The 22,437-nt window shown below is 29.1% G+C and overlaps 4 protein-coding genes across 4 annotated transcripts; 2 read left to right on the top strand and 2 right to left on the bottom strand.

The window, feature by feature from the left end:
• The first annotated feature begins 1,562 nt into the window (after positions 1–1,562).
• LOC101488800 (tropinone reductase-like 3) lies at positions 1,563–4,116 on the top strand. The gene is made up of 6 exons (XM_004507596.4): positions 1,563–1,831; positions 2,197–2,313; positions 2,897–3,031; positions 3,170–3,295; positions 3,392–3,493; positions 3,593–4,116. The coding sequence occupies exons 1-6, from the start codon at positions 1,703–1,705 to the stop codon at positions 3,740–3,742; spliced, it is 759 nt and encodes a 252-aa protein (XP_004507653.1). The 5' UTR covers positions 1,563–1,702; the 3' UTR covers positions 3,743–4,116.
• A 2,697-nt stretch (positions 4,117–6,813) lies between these two features.
• On the top strand, positions 6,814–9,998 carry LOC101488226 (serine/threonine/tyrosine-protein kinase HT1). Its single transcript, XM_004507594.4, has 4 exons — positions 6,814–7,876; positions 8,057–8,512; positions 9,368–9,656; positions 9,781–9,998. Exons 1-3 carry the CDS (start codon positions 7,433–7,435, stop codon positions 9,614–9,616), a joined length of 1,149 nt encoding a protein of 382 aa, XP_004507651.1. The 5' UTR covers positions 6,814–7,432; the 3' UTR covers positions 9,617–9,656; positions 9,781–9,998.
• Positions 9,999–12,841: 2,843 nt separating this feature from the next.
• Positions 12,842–13,441, bottom strand: LOC101515472 (uncharacterized). Its single transcript, XM_004507593.4, has one exon. It carries the CDS (start codon positions 13,439–13,441, stop codon positions 12,842–12,844), a length of 600 nt encoding a protein of 199 aa, XP_004507650.1.
• Positions 13,442–15,627: 2,186 nt separating this feature from the next.
• LOC101514949 (probable carboxylesterase SOBER1-like) lies at positions 15,628–19,609 on the bottom strand. Its single transcript, XM_004507592.4, has 7 exons — positions 19,468–19,609; positions 19,060–19,362; positions 18,253–18,305; positions 17,017–17,140; positions 16,760–16,881; positions 16,048–16,155; positions 15,628–15,954 (listed from the first exon to the last, which is right to left on the bottom strand). The coding sequence occupies exons 2-7, from the start codon at positions 19,205–19,207 to the stop codon at positions 15,865–15,867; spliced, it is 645 nt and encodes a 214-aa protein (XP_004507649.1). The 5' UTR covers positions 19,208–19,362; positions 19,468–19,609; the 3' UTR covers positions 15,628–15,864.
• Positions 19,610–22,437: the final 2,828 nt, after the last annotated feature.

Genomic DNA, 22,437 nt, shown 5'->3' with positions numbered 1-22,437 from the left:
CTGGTATATTTTACAGCACTGCTGATGCATATTGTTCTTTTTTTCGGTTCTGATTTTTGCGCACTGTTCTGTTTTTGGAGTGTATTTGTTGTGTATGTTTAGCCAGTTGTTTTGGTTGTTCCATTTGTGCATTATAAATCCTTGAGGACTTCCTCATTGCTTGTTTGTTGGTTCTAACAAGCAATGAGAAAGTCCTCCAGGATTTATCATGCACAAATGGAACAACCAAAACAAATGCCTAAAACAGTGGATGAGTGTTTTATTACTGCTGGGCTTTTTTACTGCTCGATTTTGGACAACATTGTTTTGCAGCTGCTGGGCTTTTTTACTGCTGTTTGCATCTCTGCTGCTTTGGGGTTTATTTTCTAGTATCTGTTTGCTGCTGTTTCCACTTGTTTTATTTTGCTGATTTTTGTTGTTGGATGTTTCATTTCTTTCTGGTTTGTTAAACACTCATCCACTGCTTTATTGGCATTTGTTAAAATAACACTATGGTTTATTTTATTCATTTTCATTTTGATTTTTTTATAAAAGGAAAAGAAATGTGGTTATCTACTTGTCTTACCCACAAAATATTGTGCATGGGAAGAACACATACCTGTCCAGGTACTTTTTAAACTACAATTTGCCAACCGAGTAGATGGATATAAGTTACAAACTAGATTTAATGATCCCATGGGTAAACTATCACATTACACCGGTACTTGTGGTGTAACATGTGTAATGTAAATAAGTTTGTCCCGGGAAACACATTCTCACGAATTCAAATTGACTTTGCTAGAAGAGACAAATGACAAAAATTATTTCTGTAAATTATTTTTTATTTTTCGAGTTGAAGAATTATTTAGGCATTTTGTATGGTTTGTACATTGCAAATACATCTTTTTAGTATTTATTTTTTTAATAATTTTATAGATTAAATTTATCAATAAACCCATTCAAGGACTAAATGACTAATAAAATAAAGAAAATATAATATATTTTATGTAAATATGTTAAAATTTTAAATTATTATTGGATAAAATAAAATAATTTTAAATATTATATTGAAGTATTTTAAATTATAATTTTTAAATAAAAAAATTTATTTTTAATATAATAATGAAATAAATATTAAAATTTTAATAAATTTAAATATTTAAAATAGTTTAATAAAATAAAAAAATTAATTATTTTTATATTTTTAAATAAAAGTAAAATAACTTGATTTTTAATATTTTAATATATAAATAAAATTAATAATAATAATGATATAAAAATATTTCATCAAACTCATAAATATCATCTAAGTGTCACATCATCAATAAAATACAAGAGACAAAAAATTAATTTTAAAATAAAAGAATTAAAACTTTATTTTAACAAAATTAAGAGAACAAAACTGTACTCACCATAAAAAAACTAAAAAAAATAAAATAAAATAACCGGCGTTAATACTTATGTTTTTCTTTTGACAGAACCTTTTATTTATTTATTTTTTTTCATGAAAATGATGGAAAAAAAATCTTATACTAGTAGTATGTGACTATGTGTTATGAATACGAGTGGTGAAAAGTACCGGAACCATAAACGTAGAAAAAATATATATATTAATTCAATCCAAAGATGATTGTGTCTTGTTAGTTAGACTTAGAGAGCACAGCGAAATCTAGTTGCTTCTTTTTCTCATCAGATAGAACTTAAGCGTGATTTGAAAGTAGCAATGGAAACACCAAAGAGATTCAAAGGAAAGGTTGCGATCGTGACAGCTTCCACTCAAGGAATTGGATTTAGCATAGCTGAGAGACTTGGTTTAGAGGGTGCTTCTATTGTCATCTCTTCTCGCAGACAGGTTCCTTTTCCCAATTCCTCTTTTTCTATTTCATTTCAACTATCATCCTTTTCCCCTTTTTTTATTCATTATATTTAGATCATAATTACTGTGTCTCTGGTTTCACAGTATGGCGATTCCAAATATTCATAATTGATTTTCATATGTTTGTTTGATGTAGATTAGAATTCCTAACTTCATTTTCATGTTCAATTTTATCGTTCAACAACCAATTTTTACGTGAATGTATATTCAATTCATTTTTTAACTTAAATCAATTTTACAAAATTAATTATTTCAAAATCAAATTTTGTCGCAGAAAAACATGTTTGTTAATCATTATTGAAAAGTGAAAAGGTTTTTTGTTTATGATTGGATTGCTGCAGAGAAATGTTGATGAGGCTGCTGAGAAACTCAGGGCCAAAGGAATTGATGTATTGGCAGTTGTTTGCCATGTCTCAAATGCTCAACAAAGGAAGGATTTGATAGACAAAACTGTTCAGGTGATGTTTTCTTCAGATCAAGCTTTAAATTTATTCAACTCATAAATCATCTTGTCTTGTTAATGTAAACTTGTCCAATTTCAACTGAAGGCTTCTGTTGATTTTATCTTTGCATTCTGTCCCCATTATCTTCATTTACCAATTGGTTAAATAAATCATCAGCATGTTTGGATTGACTTATTTGAGCTTATCTACGAGCATAAACTCTTGAGAGACTGTATTGGAGAGCCTATTGAAACAACTTATGACATGTTCATAAGTTGTTTTCAACTTATTTCTATAAGCTCTTCATAATAGTTTATGAAAACAACTTATTGCATATATGAAAACAATTTGACTTTATTTTAACTTTAGTTATAGAATACATAAGCACTTCTATATCTGTTATTGGAATCTTAGCACTCATCAATCATATTTTGTGCAAGTCTTAATCGAATTAGCGGACAATATGTTTTGCTATCATGATCTTGGCTTCGGTTTTTATCAGCACATCAGTTTAATAATTTTTCATATTATAGTCTGTCTTGTTTACTATTTGAATGTAGTTCTAATATGTGTTTGAAATTTTTTTGTTTTGTTACAGAAGTATGGAAAGATAGATGTTGTTGTGTCCAATGCTGCTGCAAATCCTTCTGTTGATTCCATTCTGCAAACACAAGAGTCAGTCCTTGACAAGTTATGGGAGATAAATGTCAAAGCTTCTATACTTCTTCTGAAGGTAATTAATCTGTGAAATGGCTTTAACATATATAAGAAAAAATAAATAATCCAATATAAATGTTTCAACATTTTCTCTTTCTGCTGATGCTGTAAAATGGTGTCTGATGTGTTTTCCACCGTTTTATTTTTTACACAGGATGCAGCTTCTCACTTGAAGAAGGGTTCTTCTGTTGTTATCATTTCATCAATCGCCGGTTATAACCCGCCAGCTTCTATGGCTATGTATGGAGTGACCAAAACAGCGCTTCTTGGACTTACCAAAGTTTGTACTTGCCTTCCAATTTCTCTTTTAAAAACCATATGAACTGCTATTGTTCTTGTTTTTGAAATTTGATAGTTATGCAAATATGATGTGTAGGCCTTGGCTGCTGAGATGGCCCCTAACACGCGCGTAAACTGTGTTGCTCCTGGTTTTGTACCGACTAATTTTGCTTCGTTCATTACCAGTAATTCTGCTATGGTAAGTATCTTTCGAACCAAATAGGTTTTTCCTCTTGCCTCAAATATCCTTCCGCACCTGTTGTTTGAACGGATTTTGTATGTATACGTACTATTGTAGAGACAAGAGCTTGAAGAGAAGACATTACTTGGAAGGCTTGGTACAACTGAAGACATGGGTGCTGCTGCAGCTTTTTTGGCATCTGATGATGCTTCTTACATAACAGGCGAAACTCTTGTAGTTTCTGGCGGAACGCCATCGAGACTGTAGCTTCCATTTTCATCTTCTAGTAGTTGGGGACATCGGTAATTTTAGCATGCTTTTCATTTTCTTTTTAAATACTGCAAGGATATCAAATGATAAAGGTTGTTAATTTTGAAGAGAGGGGGGGGGGGGGGGGGGGGGGGTTACTTTTAAATAATTAATGATCTAATAAACATACACAAGTTTTGTGTTAAAAATATGTTGGTTCTGTTATGATTCTGTTTATTTACAGTTCGCAGGCTCTGTTGTTCTGCGTTGCATTTATGCATTATACTTTTTCCATTGTTTTTACTTGTCGGAGAAAAATCTAAGTCATGCATTGTTTAGCGATAGATAGAGCCTAATTATTTATAAAATATGCACAATTTTTTACCTTATAAGTTGGTTAGTTTTATAGAAATGAGTTAGATATTTAATTGTTGTCTTCGCAATCTTCAACTTATAATTCTATTTTTTTGAACTAAGGTATACTCAAAATCTAAGGCTATCCTTGAAAATTTATTCTTTTTTCTCCTGTTTCATCCCTCTGTACTCCCCTACTTCAAGAGTAATATGATGGTTGTATATCTTATAATTTTTGTTTGCGTGAGTTTATGATACTCTGCTTGTCTTTGAAGAGCCCTATCAATTGTAATTGACTTGGTTAATTAAAAGACAAATGCCAACAAGCGTTTAGTGTTCTTGTTAATGATCGAAATTTAGAAATATTGTATTGAAAGTTGTATCCGAAATTTTAAGTTCAATGTTTTAAAAGTTCAATAGATATATGTGTGTGTTACATACAGAAGACAGGTATAAAATTGAGTAGACAAAACTTCAATAACACAAATTGAATGATTTTATATGTCTTTTATATAAATAATACATTGTTAAATTCACAACAAATTAAAAATTGGACAACAAGTGTTGGCATTAAAAAAGTCTATCATATGTATATTACTTTAATATAAGTAAAATAAAATTAGCAAGAAACTATAGTTAAAAATTTGGACTTTCAAGTAGATCAGACCCGTCGCTAGAGGTGATGGGAACAATCTATTTCGGCCCCATCGAGTGATTGCAATGAATCATTTGGATTCTGAAAGATAGGGTAATATTCATATCTATTATACCTTCAAAAAATATTCACAATGAAATGGGTTAAAATCTGTATTTTGAGTACAGGTGTAAGTACGGATAATTAGCTGCAAAAAAATAAGTGGATACGAGTACTTTAAGTTCTCCTGAATAATATATATGTATATATTATTTTTATTCATAATAGAAAAATATTTATATATACATATACACAAAATATTATCAAAGATGAAGATTTTATCATGACTAATAATATTTATGGTACCAATTTAATTATATAAATAAAATCCCAACAATAATTAATCAAAATTTTCTTGATTTTTTTAGGTGGAATAAAAATAGCCCATACGTAAGACACGTACAAATTTAGCAATTAATTTCACAAAAGATGCTAATTATTTTTTAAATTTTATTTTGTGTATAACCTAATAATTAATTTTCTTTATTGTTGCTTTTTCATTAATATCACTAAATCAAATAAATATTTATTTAATATATTTTTGTATGTTTAAATATTTTAGTTTAATATTTTTATGATTGTGTTAACATGATATTATATTTCGAGATGTAAAAGTATTTATTTTAGTTTAATTGCGGGACGGATATGAATACCTAAGTATTTATAAAGAACGAGTATGAATAGTAAGATTGACGTCCACGTGAAAATTGATTTAAATACAAATATATTTTTAAATTGCAAGTACGAAAACCGATATTATAATGTCCCATTCAAATTCTAATCATTATCATATCTAGTTTAATATTCTACATTTCTAATTCATTTAAAAAAATAGCCATTAATCAAGATTCCACACCTTTTTTTTCCGTCAAAAAAGAAAGAGAACATTTTACACCGTTTAATTTTTTAAAGGTGTGAGTGATTCCATGTTTGGAATCTTTCCTATGCAAAGTTTCAACCCAATGCTTAAATTGGAGTATAAATGTATCATTAGATGATCCGCAATTGAAATGCTTAGAGAACATATATAGCCTCGATCAAATTGTATGTTATCTCTATGTTAGTGCTCAATTTATCACCAATAGATCCAATAAAGGATCGTCCCAAAAAAATGTGCACCAGTACTATATACAAAGTCAGGATATGTTAATATCAAATATCAAACTTAAAATAATTATCCCTCTAATAATTTTGGGTAAAACACAAATTTTATAGATGCAATATTTTGAATTAAAAGTAATGAATTAAATTCTTATTAAATATATAAATGAGAAATGCTATTTAGTACGAATAATTATTAGAAGAAAGTAAAAATTACATAAAAATAAATATTTTGACCAATTAAATTTTAGGTAACCATACATAAAGTCGTAAATAATTATTATTTAAAAGAATTAAATGCTGAAACTTAAAATTATAGTTTTTTTTTAATCAATTTTCTCCCATAATAAAATTTTATTAAAGTCCACATTTTTTTCATACTTTATCTAGAGATGTCTAAATTTTATTAAATGACATAACTAGAAATGGTTGAATTCGTAATATTTTTTTACATGATAAAATTCGTAATCTAGCCAAATTTATTTGAGGTGTAATTATGGTGCGATGACATCCTCACTTTTATATATATATATATATAGAGTCTATAGACACACACCTTAGTGCTTATGTACCTACCAGTACCTGACTAAAGAGATGCTAAACTAGATTTTCTGAGCAGAAGGAAAGACAATCAGTGGAACTTGAATCAAACGGTCCTTGACATGACACATGTCTTGTCTTTTCTTTTATTATCTTTGAAATTTTGTTACGTGCCACATGAATTCTAGGACTTTTTTGGCCCCAACAATGTGGTGCTACAGCTAAAGATGGGATAATATGTTCCATATCCCAAAAAGTGCATATTGTTGAAGGAGCCAAATCCAAAGCTGAAAATCTACACCAAGCTTTGCACTATGACCACTTATAACATTTATGATTATTATTATTGTTATTATGATGATGCATACAAGAAAAGAAAACTACCCAAACAGAAACAAGCAAGGTAGCTCAAATTAAATAAACCAAAAAAAAAAAAGTCATTTTCTCTCTATCACTATAATCAGTTTTACTTTTGAACCAAGTACTCACGAGACACCCTTGAAGCTTTTTCCTTTCAATTCATCTTTATGCTGCTAAACAACCTAATCCTCCTCATCTATCCTATTAGGAAAAACCGTGAAAACTGTTTCTTCTTCTTTTTCTTCTTCCTCTTCTCTCTTTCTTAGCACAATTAATTTAACATATTTTTCATGAAACTTCCCTTCATTTCTTCCTTATACAATGAAACTTCAACAACCCTTTACGTTTTCTTCTGTGTCTTTGGTTCTTATGTGCTGTAACAGTTTTTATCCTTCACAACTTTGATGAACCAATTGTCACAAAATTGCATGACATGGTTCCATAACACACCTTTATTTTTCATTTAAACCAAAAGGGTCTTGTTTGAATTGATAAATGAATCATTTTGATACATGTTCTACAATTTTCATTGGAGCCTATGTTTCGAAACCGGTTTATGCAGTTCCTGAAATCAATTCACACATTCAGAAGAAAAATTCCTTTTGACAGTCTGTTTTGAAATTTGAATCATAATTAGCATATAAACATATTCCAGAGTCATGAACTTTGCTAGAGCTTCAATGGCAGGCTCATGTTTCACCAAGCTTCGACTTCGAAGGTCTAAGAATAAACCTTTACCAGAGCCTTCTTCTTCATCTTCAAAGACTCGGTTGAATTGTGACGCAGACAACATGGAAAGAAAAAGATTTGATAGCTTAGAATCATGGTCAATGATATTAGACTCTGAGAATGTGGAAACATGGGAAGCTTCGAAGGAGGATCAAGAAGAATGGACTGCTGATCTTTCTCAGCTTTTCATAGGTAACAAGTTTGCATCAGGAGCTCACAGTAGAATTTACCGTGGAATTTACAAGCAGAGAGCTGTTGCTGTTAAAATGGTTAGGATTCCTACTCAGAATGAAGAGAGAAGAACATTGCTTGAACAGCAATTCAAATCTGAAGTTGCTTTACTTTCACGTCTCTTTCATCCTAACATCGTTCAGGTTTTCATTAATATTCTTATTCTTATTGTTATGTCCACTTCTTGTCCTTATTTGTTCCTTTGGATTTTAAAGAAAAGCATTAGGTTCCTTATTTTATTATTTTAAAGACTCACAATCACTTACCACTTTAGTCACTCTATTATTTGAATTGATGACTTATGTGTAATTTTTAATTTACAGTTTATTGCAGCATGTAAAAAACCACCTGTGTACTGCATCATAACAGAATACATGTCACAAGGAACTTTGAGGATGTATCTGAACAAGAAAGAGCCTTATTCACTTTCAATAGAAACTATACTAAGGTTAGCACTTGACATATCAAGGGGTATGGAATACCTTCATTCTCAAGGTGTGATTCACAGAGACCTCAAATCAAATAATTTGCTTCTCAATGATGAGATGAGGGTTAAGGTAGCGGATTTCGGGACATCGTGTCTTGAAACACGATGCCGCGAAACCAAAGGAAACATGGGAACTTATCGTTGGATGGCGCCGGAGATGATTAAGGAAAAACCTTATGCTCGTAAAGTTGATGTTTATAGTTTTGGAATTGTGCTTTGGGAACTCACTACAGCTCTGCTTCCCTTTCAAGGAATGACTCCAGTGCAAGCTGCTTTTGCTGTTGCTGAGAAGGTTAGACCCTATATCTATATTTAAGCCATTGCATCACCTTTTATCATGCTTACTGATAAAAGCCAAACAAATACACTTCCTATAACAACCCTAGTTCAAAAGAAATAGATACGCAAACAAAGAAACACGAAGTTTGATCACATAGTTCGGTCAATTGTATCTCTACGTTTCCGACTGCAGAGTGGCTGCAGTTCCTTTCTTTCTATTTTGATTCAAGTCTAAGTTACAAATTATAACTTACAAGATGAGCAATACCCAACAGTAATTTATGTCAGGTTGACCACAGAATATGTGTCTGGTGTTGTTACATTGTCAAGATGTTTGGTTGGTAAAAGACATGTCCTGAATAACTAAAAAACATAGGGTGTTTCTGCCTTACATTTGGTGTTAGATAGGAGACGATAAGTCAATATTTTAACCAAAATAAATGATTGATAAATTGAACATATGATACAATTCTTTTAACCAATGTGGAATTTCAAATTCCCAACAAAACATAGATTAACTAAATTATCCTCTTTTTTTTTTACATCTGGTCACTCCAATGGGATTATGAAGGAACCCTATCATTGATTAATTTTTTGTATATAAAATAGGCTAATTAGCATAAATAATAGCACCGACACATCTGATTACATTCAATTACTTTCATTTTATCAAATTATAACCAATGTTGTGTTTCTGTCGATATTTTATAAATATGAGATATCAGAAAATCTTGTAATCTACACATAAGTTAATAATCATGCAAATTCTATGAATATGAAATTTGAATCTCTCGAAAAGTGACAAACCTTTGTGTCAGCCAGCATTTGTCAGTCACTGATTGAGTTATTGTATATAAATTTGGAGCAGAATGAAAGGCCTCCATTGCCAGCTAGTTGTCAGCCAGCACTAGCACATCTGATAAAACGATGTTGGTCAGCAAATCCTTCAAAGAGGCCAGATTTCAGTGACATTGTGTCTACTCTTGAGAGGTATGATGAATGTGTGAAAGAAGGTCTTCCTCTTACTCATCATTCAGGACTTGTCACCAAAAACTTCATTATTGAACGCTTAAAAGGATGTGTCTCTATGAGTTCCTCCATACCTGTACATGCTTAATTGCTTTGAAATTGAATTCATTCCCCTTCCCTATAAAAAGGTATTGTTGTTTCTCTCTTTCAAAAACTTCCTTTACTTACACATATATGCTTCATGTTCATTCAACTGTATTACTTATTTGTACCTATAAAAATATTCAACCTTCTTTTTCCTTTAATTTTCAGTTGTTTCATGTAAAGGGATGAGTTATAATTTCATCATAAAGAAGGTTGAATGATGCTATCTACACAATTTGCAAAAGTTTACTAGTACAGAATTATACAGTGGAATTGCTTTAACTTGGAGAAGGTTACATCACATGTAGATTTGTATTTATATATATACTATGTTGTAGATGCAAAACATGTGCAAATAATATTAATTCAGTAAACAACCATTTGCTTCATTAAATATGTTAGGCGCTGTTATTGCAATCCCTAAATATATTAAAATGATAAAAACATCATCATCAAAGTATTTTTGCCAATCAATTTAATCTTCATATATGTCTTTTTGTTAGTTAATTTTGTCTTTAAATTTAACTATGATTTGTTAATCCAGTAGATAAAATTATCAATAAAAAGAAAAACTTAGGGATATTTTTGAAGTTTCAAATACTTATAATGAGTAATGACCCTGTCTAACACGGTTAAACACTATAATTACTGTTTAGTAAATATAAATTGTTGATAACTAGCAAGTATAAAACATCAATCTGAAGTTAATCAACTAGATTTTCCTTTTCATAGAAGTTTAATTTCCACCTAGAATAAATGCTAACTTACAACTATATAGTTAAATAACATTAAATTTTAATATATAAATAAAATAAAATAAATTTATTTTTAATAATTTAATAAATAACTAACATTAATTACAACAAAAGGAATATGAAAAATATTTATTCAACTCACAAATACAATATATAAAAAGATTAAAAGTTCATTTTAAATAGAATAAAATATCAAAATATATTTAAATATATTGTTTTTTAATTTTAAAAAGAGATATTAAATTATACCGTAATTAATTTAAATTTAAAATAAGACATTAACGTATTTGTTTAGAACTTAAGGACGCATTTAAGTGTATTATTATTATCATTAATTATAATTTGGTGTGAGGTGTAATTAGTAGGTTATGGCCTGCTATTCCATATACACGCGCCTTGCCTAGCTTTGACTTTGTCTCAATTTTGTTGAGAGTGATGTGAAAGATGTTAATTTAATATGAAATATAATTTTTTTTATTTGTATTAAATTGATATCATTTAAGTCATTATTTTAATTATAAAAATAAATACAATTATTATTATTTATGGTGTTGAAGTTTTAAATATTTTTTTAATTGATTCACGGTAGATCATGATCTTTGTTAGACTTTTATTTCATGTCACATCATGATCTTTAATAATAAAAATTTATTCATAAACTATTTCAATTTTTAATTGATACTATAATTTTAATAATATATTTATTAATTTATAAAATTCAAAAATACTAATTAACCAAAAAAAAAATTTCAAAAATTTATTTGATGGACACTTATAATTTTTCAAAACCAACTTTTTTATTCATGTATTCCATGCACTTCATTCATGTACTATGTAGTATATCTCCCAAAATTCAGTTTCGCTCCATTATAGAGGTATCGAAACGTCGAACACAGTGCTATTTAGTATCTCATGTACCTAATTTTCTCTTTTTATAACACGAAGTCATGTATGGTTGATTAAAATTATATTTATAATAATATGTAACAATTGCACTTATTGTACAGGATATCATACTCCAACAAAGTGCGTCTCCTTTTTAGTATTACTTTTAACATTCATGATATCTATCTAAAAATTTGAAATATTTCTCTATACTCTCTATTTCTTTTATGAATTATTTTTCTCACTCTTACCTGTTATTTTTCCTTAATAGTTTTTTAATGAATAAAGAACATACATAAAACATCAGAAACCATATCCAAAAAAATCATTCATGAACACAAATAAAAGACATAGTTCCTATCTCATCGGGATATAAGTTACAAATAATACATTTCCACTAAATAGAACTAAGATAATTAAAACAATCAAATAAAGTTATATATATATAAAAAAAAAAAAAAAGCATTTCTTTGGCATGCAAATACAGCAACCAATCTTTCGTGTCACCAACATTCTCGATACTCATAAAAAAAAAAACCGTCTCACTTCATTATCAATCAAACTAAGTGAAAAACGCCTCAACTCAATCCCTTTTTCCAAACTGTATTTAGCAACCATATTATTAACGAGAGTGAATGGTGGTGCAGTAGTTGAATTAGCACTATCATGCTAACTCGCAATATCATCAAAATGTAATATCTCCACCACCTGATAATGAGGCATATTTGGCTTTGATGCTCCTCCTCTTCGTTGTCTTCTTTTCCTTCAACTGTTTGTTGGCCACCTTGATAAGGTATATCAACGAGAGAGTGAGTGAGTTGAAAACTTATTTTGCTTTACATAAAAATTAAAGTAAAAAATAATGATAAAGTTATACATGAAAGAAAAGGTAAAACAACTGTAAAATGTTACGTAAAATAGGATTTCAAAATAAATTATAAATTAGTGAGATAAATTTATTTTTTATCAAAAAGTTTCATTAATTAACTTATATAAACTTATAAACTAACATAATAAACTATAAATTAGTTTATTGATATTATCAAACACAACCTTAAATTTATTTATTCTTTTCTAAAAATGATAATTAAATCTCGGAATTTTAGCTGCTCGTGATGGGAGGACCACTAATTTATTTATTATTTATTATTTTACTCAGCGAGCACTACTAATTAGGTTTCGAATAATAAGTCAAAAACATTTAGGTTCCGAATAAAATGATATAACGGAAAAAAAAAAAAGAAAAGAAAACTAACAAACAAGTAAAACAAATGTGTTTCTTTTGACCAAGTAAAACAAACAAATTAATAGCCATAAAAAAAAAAAAAAGAAAGAGAGCAAGTTTGCTAAAAAAAACAATCCAGAAATGTATTTAGGTAAAAATAGAAAACATAAATAAATAAAAAAGTACGATTTGACAGTGGTGATTGATTATAACAAAAATAATCTCATGTCACACAAAAAACAAATTACGATTTCGTTTTATACATTAAAGACTGCATAGGAGTGACGAATAATAATATAATAAAAATAAAAATAAAAATAAAGAAATTAGAAAGTGAAACAAAATTAAAGAAGAAAAAACAGACCTATTTTTTGTTCCGGAAATTAATGCAAAGCCAGCAAGCATTCCAAATCCTTCTTCGAATGAAACTCATAAATCTTCTGACAGTGCTTTTCTCTTCATTTTCAATCTCATCACTTTCTTCACTAACATCAACACTATTACTAATAGTAATACAACTACTCTCCCCCACCGATTCTGACTCGGAAGATACAGAATCAATCGCGAACTCAGAGCGAGTCCACTCGGACGATTTGTTTATCTTATCATTCCATGTTGGAGAGAATGAATCCTCATCAAATGCCTCGATGATTTTGTCAATGATTTGGACATTCGGTGATGAGTTCCAACGAGCCCAATAACTCGTGTAGCAATTGAAGCAATTGCAATGGAAGAGAGGTAGATGATTAACGTGGTACAAACCCTTGGATTTCCGGCGAGTGTTTTGGTGACTAGAAGAAGAAGAATAAGAGGGATATAGAATGAGGTAAGCGACGGCTTCCTTATCCTCCGGTGAGAGAGGGACGGTGAGAGTGAGGACGGTAGCTGGGAGGAGGAAGGAAAGTAGGTACAATATGAGTGGCGGCGAAGGATGAACCATTCCTCTTCTGTACAGTTTACTCATTCTGGTTTTGCAGAATGTAGAAAATAACACAAAGCAATAAGATTAAGGGTTTTTCCTTTTTAAGGGAAACAAAATAGAGTTGTATCTTTTTTTTTTTATTATTGGTTAACAATCATATGGAATCCGCATCTCGCCTGCCACGTTTTGGGGGAAGATCTGGACCGGGTAAATCTAGTTAATTCAATTATTTTTAATGGAATCAAATCAAATAAATTAACCCAAAATCATTAGTTTTTATATATATATAATTTTAAACGTAAATTTATATAAGGATCTTACATTTTTTTAAATTGAATTTTTAATAAAAAAATATATAATTTTAATAATTCAGAAATAGATAAAATAAATTTTAGTCTATATAAAATTTAAAAATTTAATTTTAGTCTTTATAACAAATTTCTCAATTTTTAGTCTTTAATTTTTTTTTATTCACTTGTAGTTGTTATTTTTTTTTAATGATATTTTTAATCTATAAAAAAATCTCTAGAATCAAGATAAAAACTAGTGAATAAAATTTTGTTAGGGATTAAACTTAAAATTTCCTTACTTTTTAAGATTTCTTTATTTTTTAGAAATTGAAAATATATTTAATTTAGAAAAATTCAATTTTATATTATAAAAAAAATAGGGTCTGACTAGTTTGACACTATTTTTAGAGATTAAACTTAAAATATACTAATTTTATAAGAATTGGAAATATATTTAACCAAAATAATATATATACCCTTATATTAAAAATAAAATAAAAAAAGTTTGAGGCTCTTATCACTTGCTGACTTGAGGCATGTGCTATTGATATGTTTGCACAATCCATTAGCTGCAGTGTTTATAACACTTAGTAAAATAAAGGTAAATTGAATTATTAATCCATATCTTGGACACGGTTTATTTGCATTGCATTTAAAATTTTCATTTAGAATTTATTCAACTAAATTTTATTTTAATTTAGCATTGTCGTTTTATTTTCAAATTATATTTCTAACAAAAAATTAATTTTTTGTTTGCAAATCTAATAATCAAATCAATTAATATATCATTAATTTAGTTAAGTTCAGGTTCAGGTTCAGTCATAAAAATAAAATAAAATAAAAAACAAAGATGAGATAGGAGTATAATTGAATCGATATAAGAGTAAAGTTTTCGATTAATAAAGGAGAGGCCACGACTCACAACGAGTTGTTTGCAAAAATGGGTGAGTGACTAGAGAGGATACCAACTAGTGATCGACTCCATGCCTCCCATTTTTTCTTTTGGATTTGAAACTTCATTTTGTTAACTATTTGGAATTGGGATTTTCCAACACTTGTATTTTGAGTTTTTTGTTTGATAATAAAAACGTAAACAGATTGAGCAAATTTTGAGTTCCATATATATTGCTAATGAATATGTTGTGGTTAAAGCTTCTTAGGCCACCTCAAATAGGGAATGGTTCTTGGTCAGTTACTCAATGTACGAACTCAACTTTAAAAAGGGATAGTTTGGTTGGGAAGCAATGCAATGGTTCATGAGAAAAAAACTTTGCAGCAATTAAAGTCAACATCAATTAATATTACCATTGGATAAATGTTACCATTTTTTTCAATTAAATTTATATCAATCATGTGATCATTAAGAAATATTAAACTTAATTTTCATCTTACAATTTCATTTTTATATTGTTCATAATTTTACACTCAATATATTGGTCTCACTTCATTTTACATCAAATTTTGCTTTCACTTCATTGTATACTCAGTTTTCCTCTCACGATTGCTTTTGGATTATTCTGTATTAGTTATATAATTATATAATGTTATTTATTTTTATAGCTTTTAATTATATAATGTCATATATTTCTCATTAATTTTTAATTATTGTAATAAAATTTATATTTGTTTTCTTTTGAAATAAAATATTATTGCATATATTAATTAGAAATACTTTAGTTAATATTTTAAGTCAAAATAAAAATTAAATATTAATATATGAGACGAGTTTCCTGCCAAAAAAAATGAGATAAGTTCTGGAATCTATCATGAGTTCTTACCGATTTAATCATTGGAGCGAATATCGAATGAGTTGTTTCTAAGTGACGTGGCATAATGAGATCAACTTATACCACACGTGATAGATTGCACAACTGGAGATGCTATTATGGCAACCCAACAACTTTAAAACTCTTGCTATGCAAAATGAGAAGAACAAAATAAAGGAGAATAAACAAATATTATGCCATATACCAAAGGCAGATAATGCAAACTTGCAGGGTTTTTGAGAGAGTAAGAAAAGAAAAGACAGTAACTGAGATCAAGAATTTCAATCCGGTTAATTATTGATAACAACAAAGTGAAAATAGATATAGAATGATACGGAGGTCTACACAAGCACAAGCATATATTCAAATTATTCAGTTGCAATGCAAGAGATACGGGCTGAAATAACTACTACGAAGAACTCTGTAGGCGTGCCTTGATCCATGACTCGAGATACCGCAGCTCCTCGCTGGTTATCGAGTGGGCAAGACCAGGATAAGCCTAAGAATACCAAATGTCAATATTGATATCGAGAGAAGGGATCATTAGATAAATAAATAAACAAACCGAATCGTAAAGAACTTAAAATTTCACCTTAAACTCACAACCAACACCAATTTTTTCAAGGAATGGAGGGGCTGCTTGTCCGGCCTCGAACAATACTGTTTTATCAGCAAGCCCATGGGACCACAGTATGGGTGTCTGTATAGTATTTTACACATACTAAGTTAGCAACAACAAAAAATAGATGGTAACAACAAACCACAAATTCAATGAAGTCAAATATTATCATAACCAGCTATATAAATTATAGTGTCTTTCCAAATTGAAAATACTCCATCCACTCATACTATGTTATTCTATAGTAAGGCTCATGGCTCATATGGAAAGTGATTCTAAGTTGAAAATAAAATACCATCAACATAAGCAATTAAACTGTGAAGTGTCATCGTTCCAAGGACAACTGTATACCAACTTCAATAGGCCATGATGAAGGAAAACCAGCTGAGCTGGCCTCCATGCTTTGCTATGGAAGAAAACAGAAATCCAAGCATTTATGTATTTAAAGCCACACATATGGTTTTATTTATTGGACCGGTGTACTTTTGTTGGAACATATAGCAAATAAACATCTTGTTCCTAAGAACAAAGACAATGCCAAACTAAATATTTCCACATACAGATGCAGGGGAAATTAGAGAAATGGACAAGAGTAAAACTAAAAGAAAGCTTGACTACAAAAGAAAAACGAGAAGAACAAAATTGAGATGACACATAATATAATAATATTCCTTAAGATAAGTACCTGCTTAGCTTCGGGTGTAATTTGTTCTGTAATAGACGAATTAAATGGAACCCAACCACTAAAGATAGCACCTCCACCTAAAGTTTTAGGGTACAGCAGCACACTAGCCAATGTCAAGGCACCTGCAAAACAATGTCACCATTTATCAGCAAGTTGCTTATATATCTGTTTTTCTATTAAGAACTAGTGGGAAGGTCCAGAGATTAGCACAAACATTCACGGTAGATTCAAATAGACACGGGAAATAAAAGAGAGACCTCCTTGACTGAATCCACAGATAAATATATTGTTAGGGTTTACGCCAGCGGCTATTTCCTTGTCTATAGTAGCATGAACATTTTGAACAGCATTAAGCAAACTACTTTCGTCATTTGGAGACTCCTGGCAACAACAAAAAAAGCAGAACGTTTTACAACATCAATCGATATGATCAACAACACCATCCAGAAAGGATAGAAGTACTAGTACAATGCAAGTTGCTCAATACGTACAACGAGCCTTAAAGTAATTATTGGGGCCTTTAAGCTTCTCGTATGATATTAACAAGATATGTCAACATATGGTGCTTGCAAAAAAATTAATGAGAAAAATGATCATGCTCATAGGCACTAAAGTTTTGGCCTAGGAGATGCACCATCTATAAGAGAAGCGTAAGGGTATCACTTACATCACACATGAATTAGCAATTAAATCAGGAAAAATAAGACAACATAATATCACAATAGATCAAGTTTAAAAGAAAGATGCAAGCATAACTCCGATCAATTGTTGAAAATCATGAGATACCAATATTAAAATTATAAAAGTATATAGGACAAAGAAGGTAGTTTCACAATTGACCAAAGTTGGGTCACCAAGTCCAGAAGATTCTCATAATCTCATCAGAGTAATATTCCACTTGAGAAAGATGAAAAGAATTATAAGAAATCAGTTATATTGTCAGTACAGTGTGGCATTAGTAAACAAACCATTATTAACATTAAGTCTATCACAGAAAGAAAAAAAAAACTCAGCAGGTATCATTGTACTTAATAAGTTAACAGTTATGAGTTAGCACTACCATGATTAAAACACAAAGGGTCATGCTTTAAACAGAGTCTTTCCCATTGTCAAGGGGACATTTGCACCATGTCCACAACCGTGATAAAACACAGGGTATTGCTTTGAAAAGAGTCACACTTACTATCAAGTGGACATTTGAACCCCGTCAGTCTCTAAAAATAAAACAGTATAATTCAACTGAACTTAATATACATACTCTAATTTACATTCTGACTACTTAATGCAAAGCAGAAATGTGGAAAATGGAGATATGAAATCCCCCAAGCATGCTAATAAAAATAAGGTTCGCTATAGTTTGCTATATTGTTCAAAATATTCCCTTCAAGATTGATCACACAGTATTAATATAAAAATAAGAGAGAGAGAGAGAGAGAGAGAGAGAGAACACTTAACAAGAAATAATGGAAGATAGAAAAGAAAGCCAAACTTACAGCTGTAACAGGAATCTCCTTAATGTCAAACCATGAAGGCATTACAGAACCATCTACAAGAATAAAAAATAATCAACATAATATAAGCATCGTCTTTTAAAGTGTGAAAGCATGTGGCGTTTTCACAGCATTTGTACCCCTAAGTGAAAACCTAATTGCAAACCTATGATGCTGCCTACAAATTCCATCTCAGGTGATGTTAATATGCCATTTATAATTTCATTGGAAATACAAATAACAATACCAAGCAGAAAATTAAAGCCTAGACATCGGTGGAATCGTTTATTCTGATATTGTTGTCAAGAAAAAGAGCATGCAACCCTATTTTTATTTCAAACGATATTTTCAATTTCTTTTGTTTATAATTAATTGCTTTTCCCTTGACAGTGAAAATGATTTGTCTTACTACACTGTGTGCCTTATGTTGCATATAACCTATAACAACATCACAGAAGTAATTCATGCATATGCAATTGACATAAGAATTCACATTGATGATTCAAAAAAAGTTTTTGTTGTTGAAACCATTTCAATAAATGTTGATATCAAGTCATGAAAGAGAGAAAAATGGAGATAATTTTTGTATTGATCAAATGAGAAAAATAATTACAATAATAGATATAACAAAGCTTATACACTCAATTAGAACAACTAATTCTTAATCATAGTAACTAACTCGTAACTATAGCTTAACTAGAATAACTAACTTATAACTAATTTTACATCTCTAATAGCTATAAAATCACAACAATTAATAACTTTTCAATACCATAATGAATTAACAAAAAATATATCGAGTATACATACGGTTGCAAGTGACAGAGGCGTAGGGGGCGGAAGGGAAGGACCATTTGGTGTCTCTGAATTGGGGAGAAGTGAATAATGTCTTGATTGGTTCATTTGCAGGACCAGAGTCACCAAGACCGTGAAGCCACAGAATAAAGCTTCGAGCCATTGGTTCTGTTACTGTATCTCCAGAAGAACGAAACGTGTTTTTGGGGAACGCGAGTAGAAACACAAACGCGCTACTTAATGTGATAGTCAACAATATAATTGACTTAATGACTTTTGTAGCGTCTCGAGCCGTTGTAAATGACCAAACGCGCGTCACTGAAATGAAAGGAAAGGGAAATTGCTTAATTGATTATGAATTACTTCTCATGAGGAAAAAGATAGATTCAAACCGAAATGTAAGGAGTGGCCGGAAATACGTACGGCGGGGGACCTGACGGAATGAAAAATTAAAATGTTGATCGGGTAGCTATTGTGGCCGGAAGGACTATGGTGAAGTCTAGGTTTTTAGAGAGAAATATGGTGAGCTTTTAATTTTACTTTTAGTTTAGAAAATTAAGTGTTATAAATTTTAATTAAAAAATAATAGAGAAGAAGTTTTAATAGTTTTTTACAACAAAAATTTAGAGCAGAGAATATTTCTCGGTTTCAATATTTATATTTGTCTCATTTTAATTAATCATACTTTTATATTGTTTATTTATGTATTTTTAATTCAACTATTTTTTAAATATATATTTAAGATTGTTTTTTATAAATACTCTAACTTGATGTGTTCAATTTTTTTTTTTTTTATAAGAGACTATAATTAACTTATACAATTTGGTTTAAGACAACTCATTCAATCTAACAATATCGATATTTATCATTTGGAGTATGACTTAAAAGTATAATGAAAATTTAACTTATTATTTGTGTATTAAATATAACTATTGAAGTCGTATATATCATGTGGTAATGAATATTATTATATATATTAAAAATATAAAATGATTTTGAATTTTAATCCTATTATATTTATGTAATAGATATTTCTTTTAGAAAATTTAATATGTATTTTTCATCTATCAAATGACTCACATTTCTTTAATATGTATTTCTTTATAAACCACATTTTTTTATGTAGACAAAAAATAACGATATTTACTATTTTGAATAATCATTGTCAATTTTTAATGTTGTTGGATGTGGTATTTTAATTTAAAAATGTTTCTTCTTTTATTTTAATATTCTCAATATACAAAAATATATATTGTAAAATACATCTCAAAATTAATTAATTCAAATAAAATTTATAGACTTTTAAGAAGACATGAATGAAAAAAGAAATTTAGTTTGTACTATTGATTTAAACCCTACATTAATTTGGTCCAATAATGATTGTGTTTTGGTGGATGAATAGAAGACTAAAGAATAATGTTTTCTATTTTTTTTTTCTCCTCTTCAAACAATAGCTCCTTGTTTTGTTAAGAATTTAAAATTAAGCCCAATAGCCTTTTCCTTAAAAAAAACTTATGACTTAGCACCTGAAAAAGGAAATTATAAATCAATATTGTTATTAAACGTCTATTCAAAAAGACATCTAAATCACTCCTAAACTCAATTATCAAATACCAAAATTATTAAGTTGAATATCAAATTTAAAATTTTGTGCAAATTTAAAATTTTGTGCAAATTTAATAGTTATATTATTTATAGACAAAAAAAACATGAAAATTTATTCATATATTTAAACAATAATTTTAAATTTTATTATTTTTTTAAACAAAATAAAACAACAAAGACAATATTTTAAATTTATCAGCACGCATAATTTCATTTTAAAGTTTGATTTTTATTGACAATTGTAGGACACTTGTTAAGACTTCCACATTGAATGAATAAGGTCTTATAAAATATTAATAAATGGTCGGTAGTCATTTTAAGTCGATTTTATGAGGTTGTCTAGAATTAACCCAAACTCTAAAATGGTACGATAATTTATCTAAAATTTATTGATATCAAAATTTATCCAAATTTTAAAATGATATTAACCTTGCTATAAAATATCGTTCTCATTAATAATTAGAAAGGCTGACACATATTAGATAATAGTCTATTTATTAAAAGATATTAGTCCATTTATTAATAAACATTTCTAACTAATCGATTACAAACACATAAACCATTACATATACAATAATCGATTAACCATCGTATTACTAACTAAAAAGGCAGATCCAATTGAGTTTCTAAAAACTTGAAATTGATGCATCTTGTCTCGACCAAGCTCTCTATGCCCTATCCTTTTTGGTTCGCAAGTTGAAATTAATGATGGAACGTGATTTAACAAAACTAGAAAACGATGATTGAAATCAAAGATTGAAAAAAAAGCAATGATTTAAGAAAAAAGAGAAACCTAAATAAGGAATGAGGTATTAAAGATACGATTTTCAGCGGAGAGGATTTGGTGGCGGCAGTGGATCTTGGGCGGAGTAATGGTTTGAGTGGCCATGAAATGAGGGAATGAAGTGAGAGAGTTCAAACAAAATAAAGGGTCAAAGAAAGGAAATATTTTAGAAACATCATACACAAATAGTTCAAGTTCTCTTTTTATTTTTTTAAAGGTTTGTAATAGTTGCTCACACTAATTATTAAAAATTACTTTACTTTGAATAATTAGTTTGATAATATCGATACATATCAATTTACAAAAGTACCATATAATATCCATATTTACAGTACACGCAAGTGTTATTTGGAAAATGGATTATTTCAATTTTTCTTTATCTTATTTTCTAGTATTTTTAAGTCTCCGCCCTTAAATTTTATTATACATATTGTGCTATAGATTACATTATATGACAACCTCAACGGTGAACAAATTTTATTAAAATTATTTGTATTATCATACACTTCATTTGATCTCAAATATAAAAAAAAAATGAGTGTTAACAAAAATAAACACTCATGTTAAGTATAATATTAAGAGATAGTAATAATATTAATAACGTATTGTTAAGAGAAAATGAGTGTTAATTCACATGAATCTTTTTGTGTTAACTATGTTTTCATGTTAAATATAATGTATTGTCAACATAATTGATGCTATCATGTTATTCATTCGGTTGGGACATGTTCAATTCGATTCTGTCTATAATTACATTAGTGTTCTAGTTCTACTTATTTGTTGTGACAATATTACAATTCAATTGATATTTAGTTGATTTATTAATTACTATAATGAAGGAAATATTAAATTTAGTTAAACTTTGAATATGACTTGTTAGATTGGTTTAAATTTAAACGAGATGTAATAAATCAATTTTGAATTTGACTTGTTAGATTGATTCAAATTTATCTGATGTAATAAATCAATTTTCAATTGACTTGTTAGATTGGTTCAAATTTAAC

This window comes from Cicer arietinum, chromosome 7 (assembly GCF_000331145.2).
Source record: "Cicer arietinum cultivar CDC Frontier isolate Library 1 chromosome 7, Cicar.CDCFrontier_v2.0, whole genome shotgun sequence".
NCBI lineage: Eukaryota > Viridiplantae > Streptophyta > Magnoliopsida > Fabales > Fabaceae > Cicer > Cicer arietinum.
Note: the sequence above shows the minus strand (reverse complement) of the source record. Positions and strands in the feature narration are given on the sequence as shown.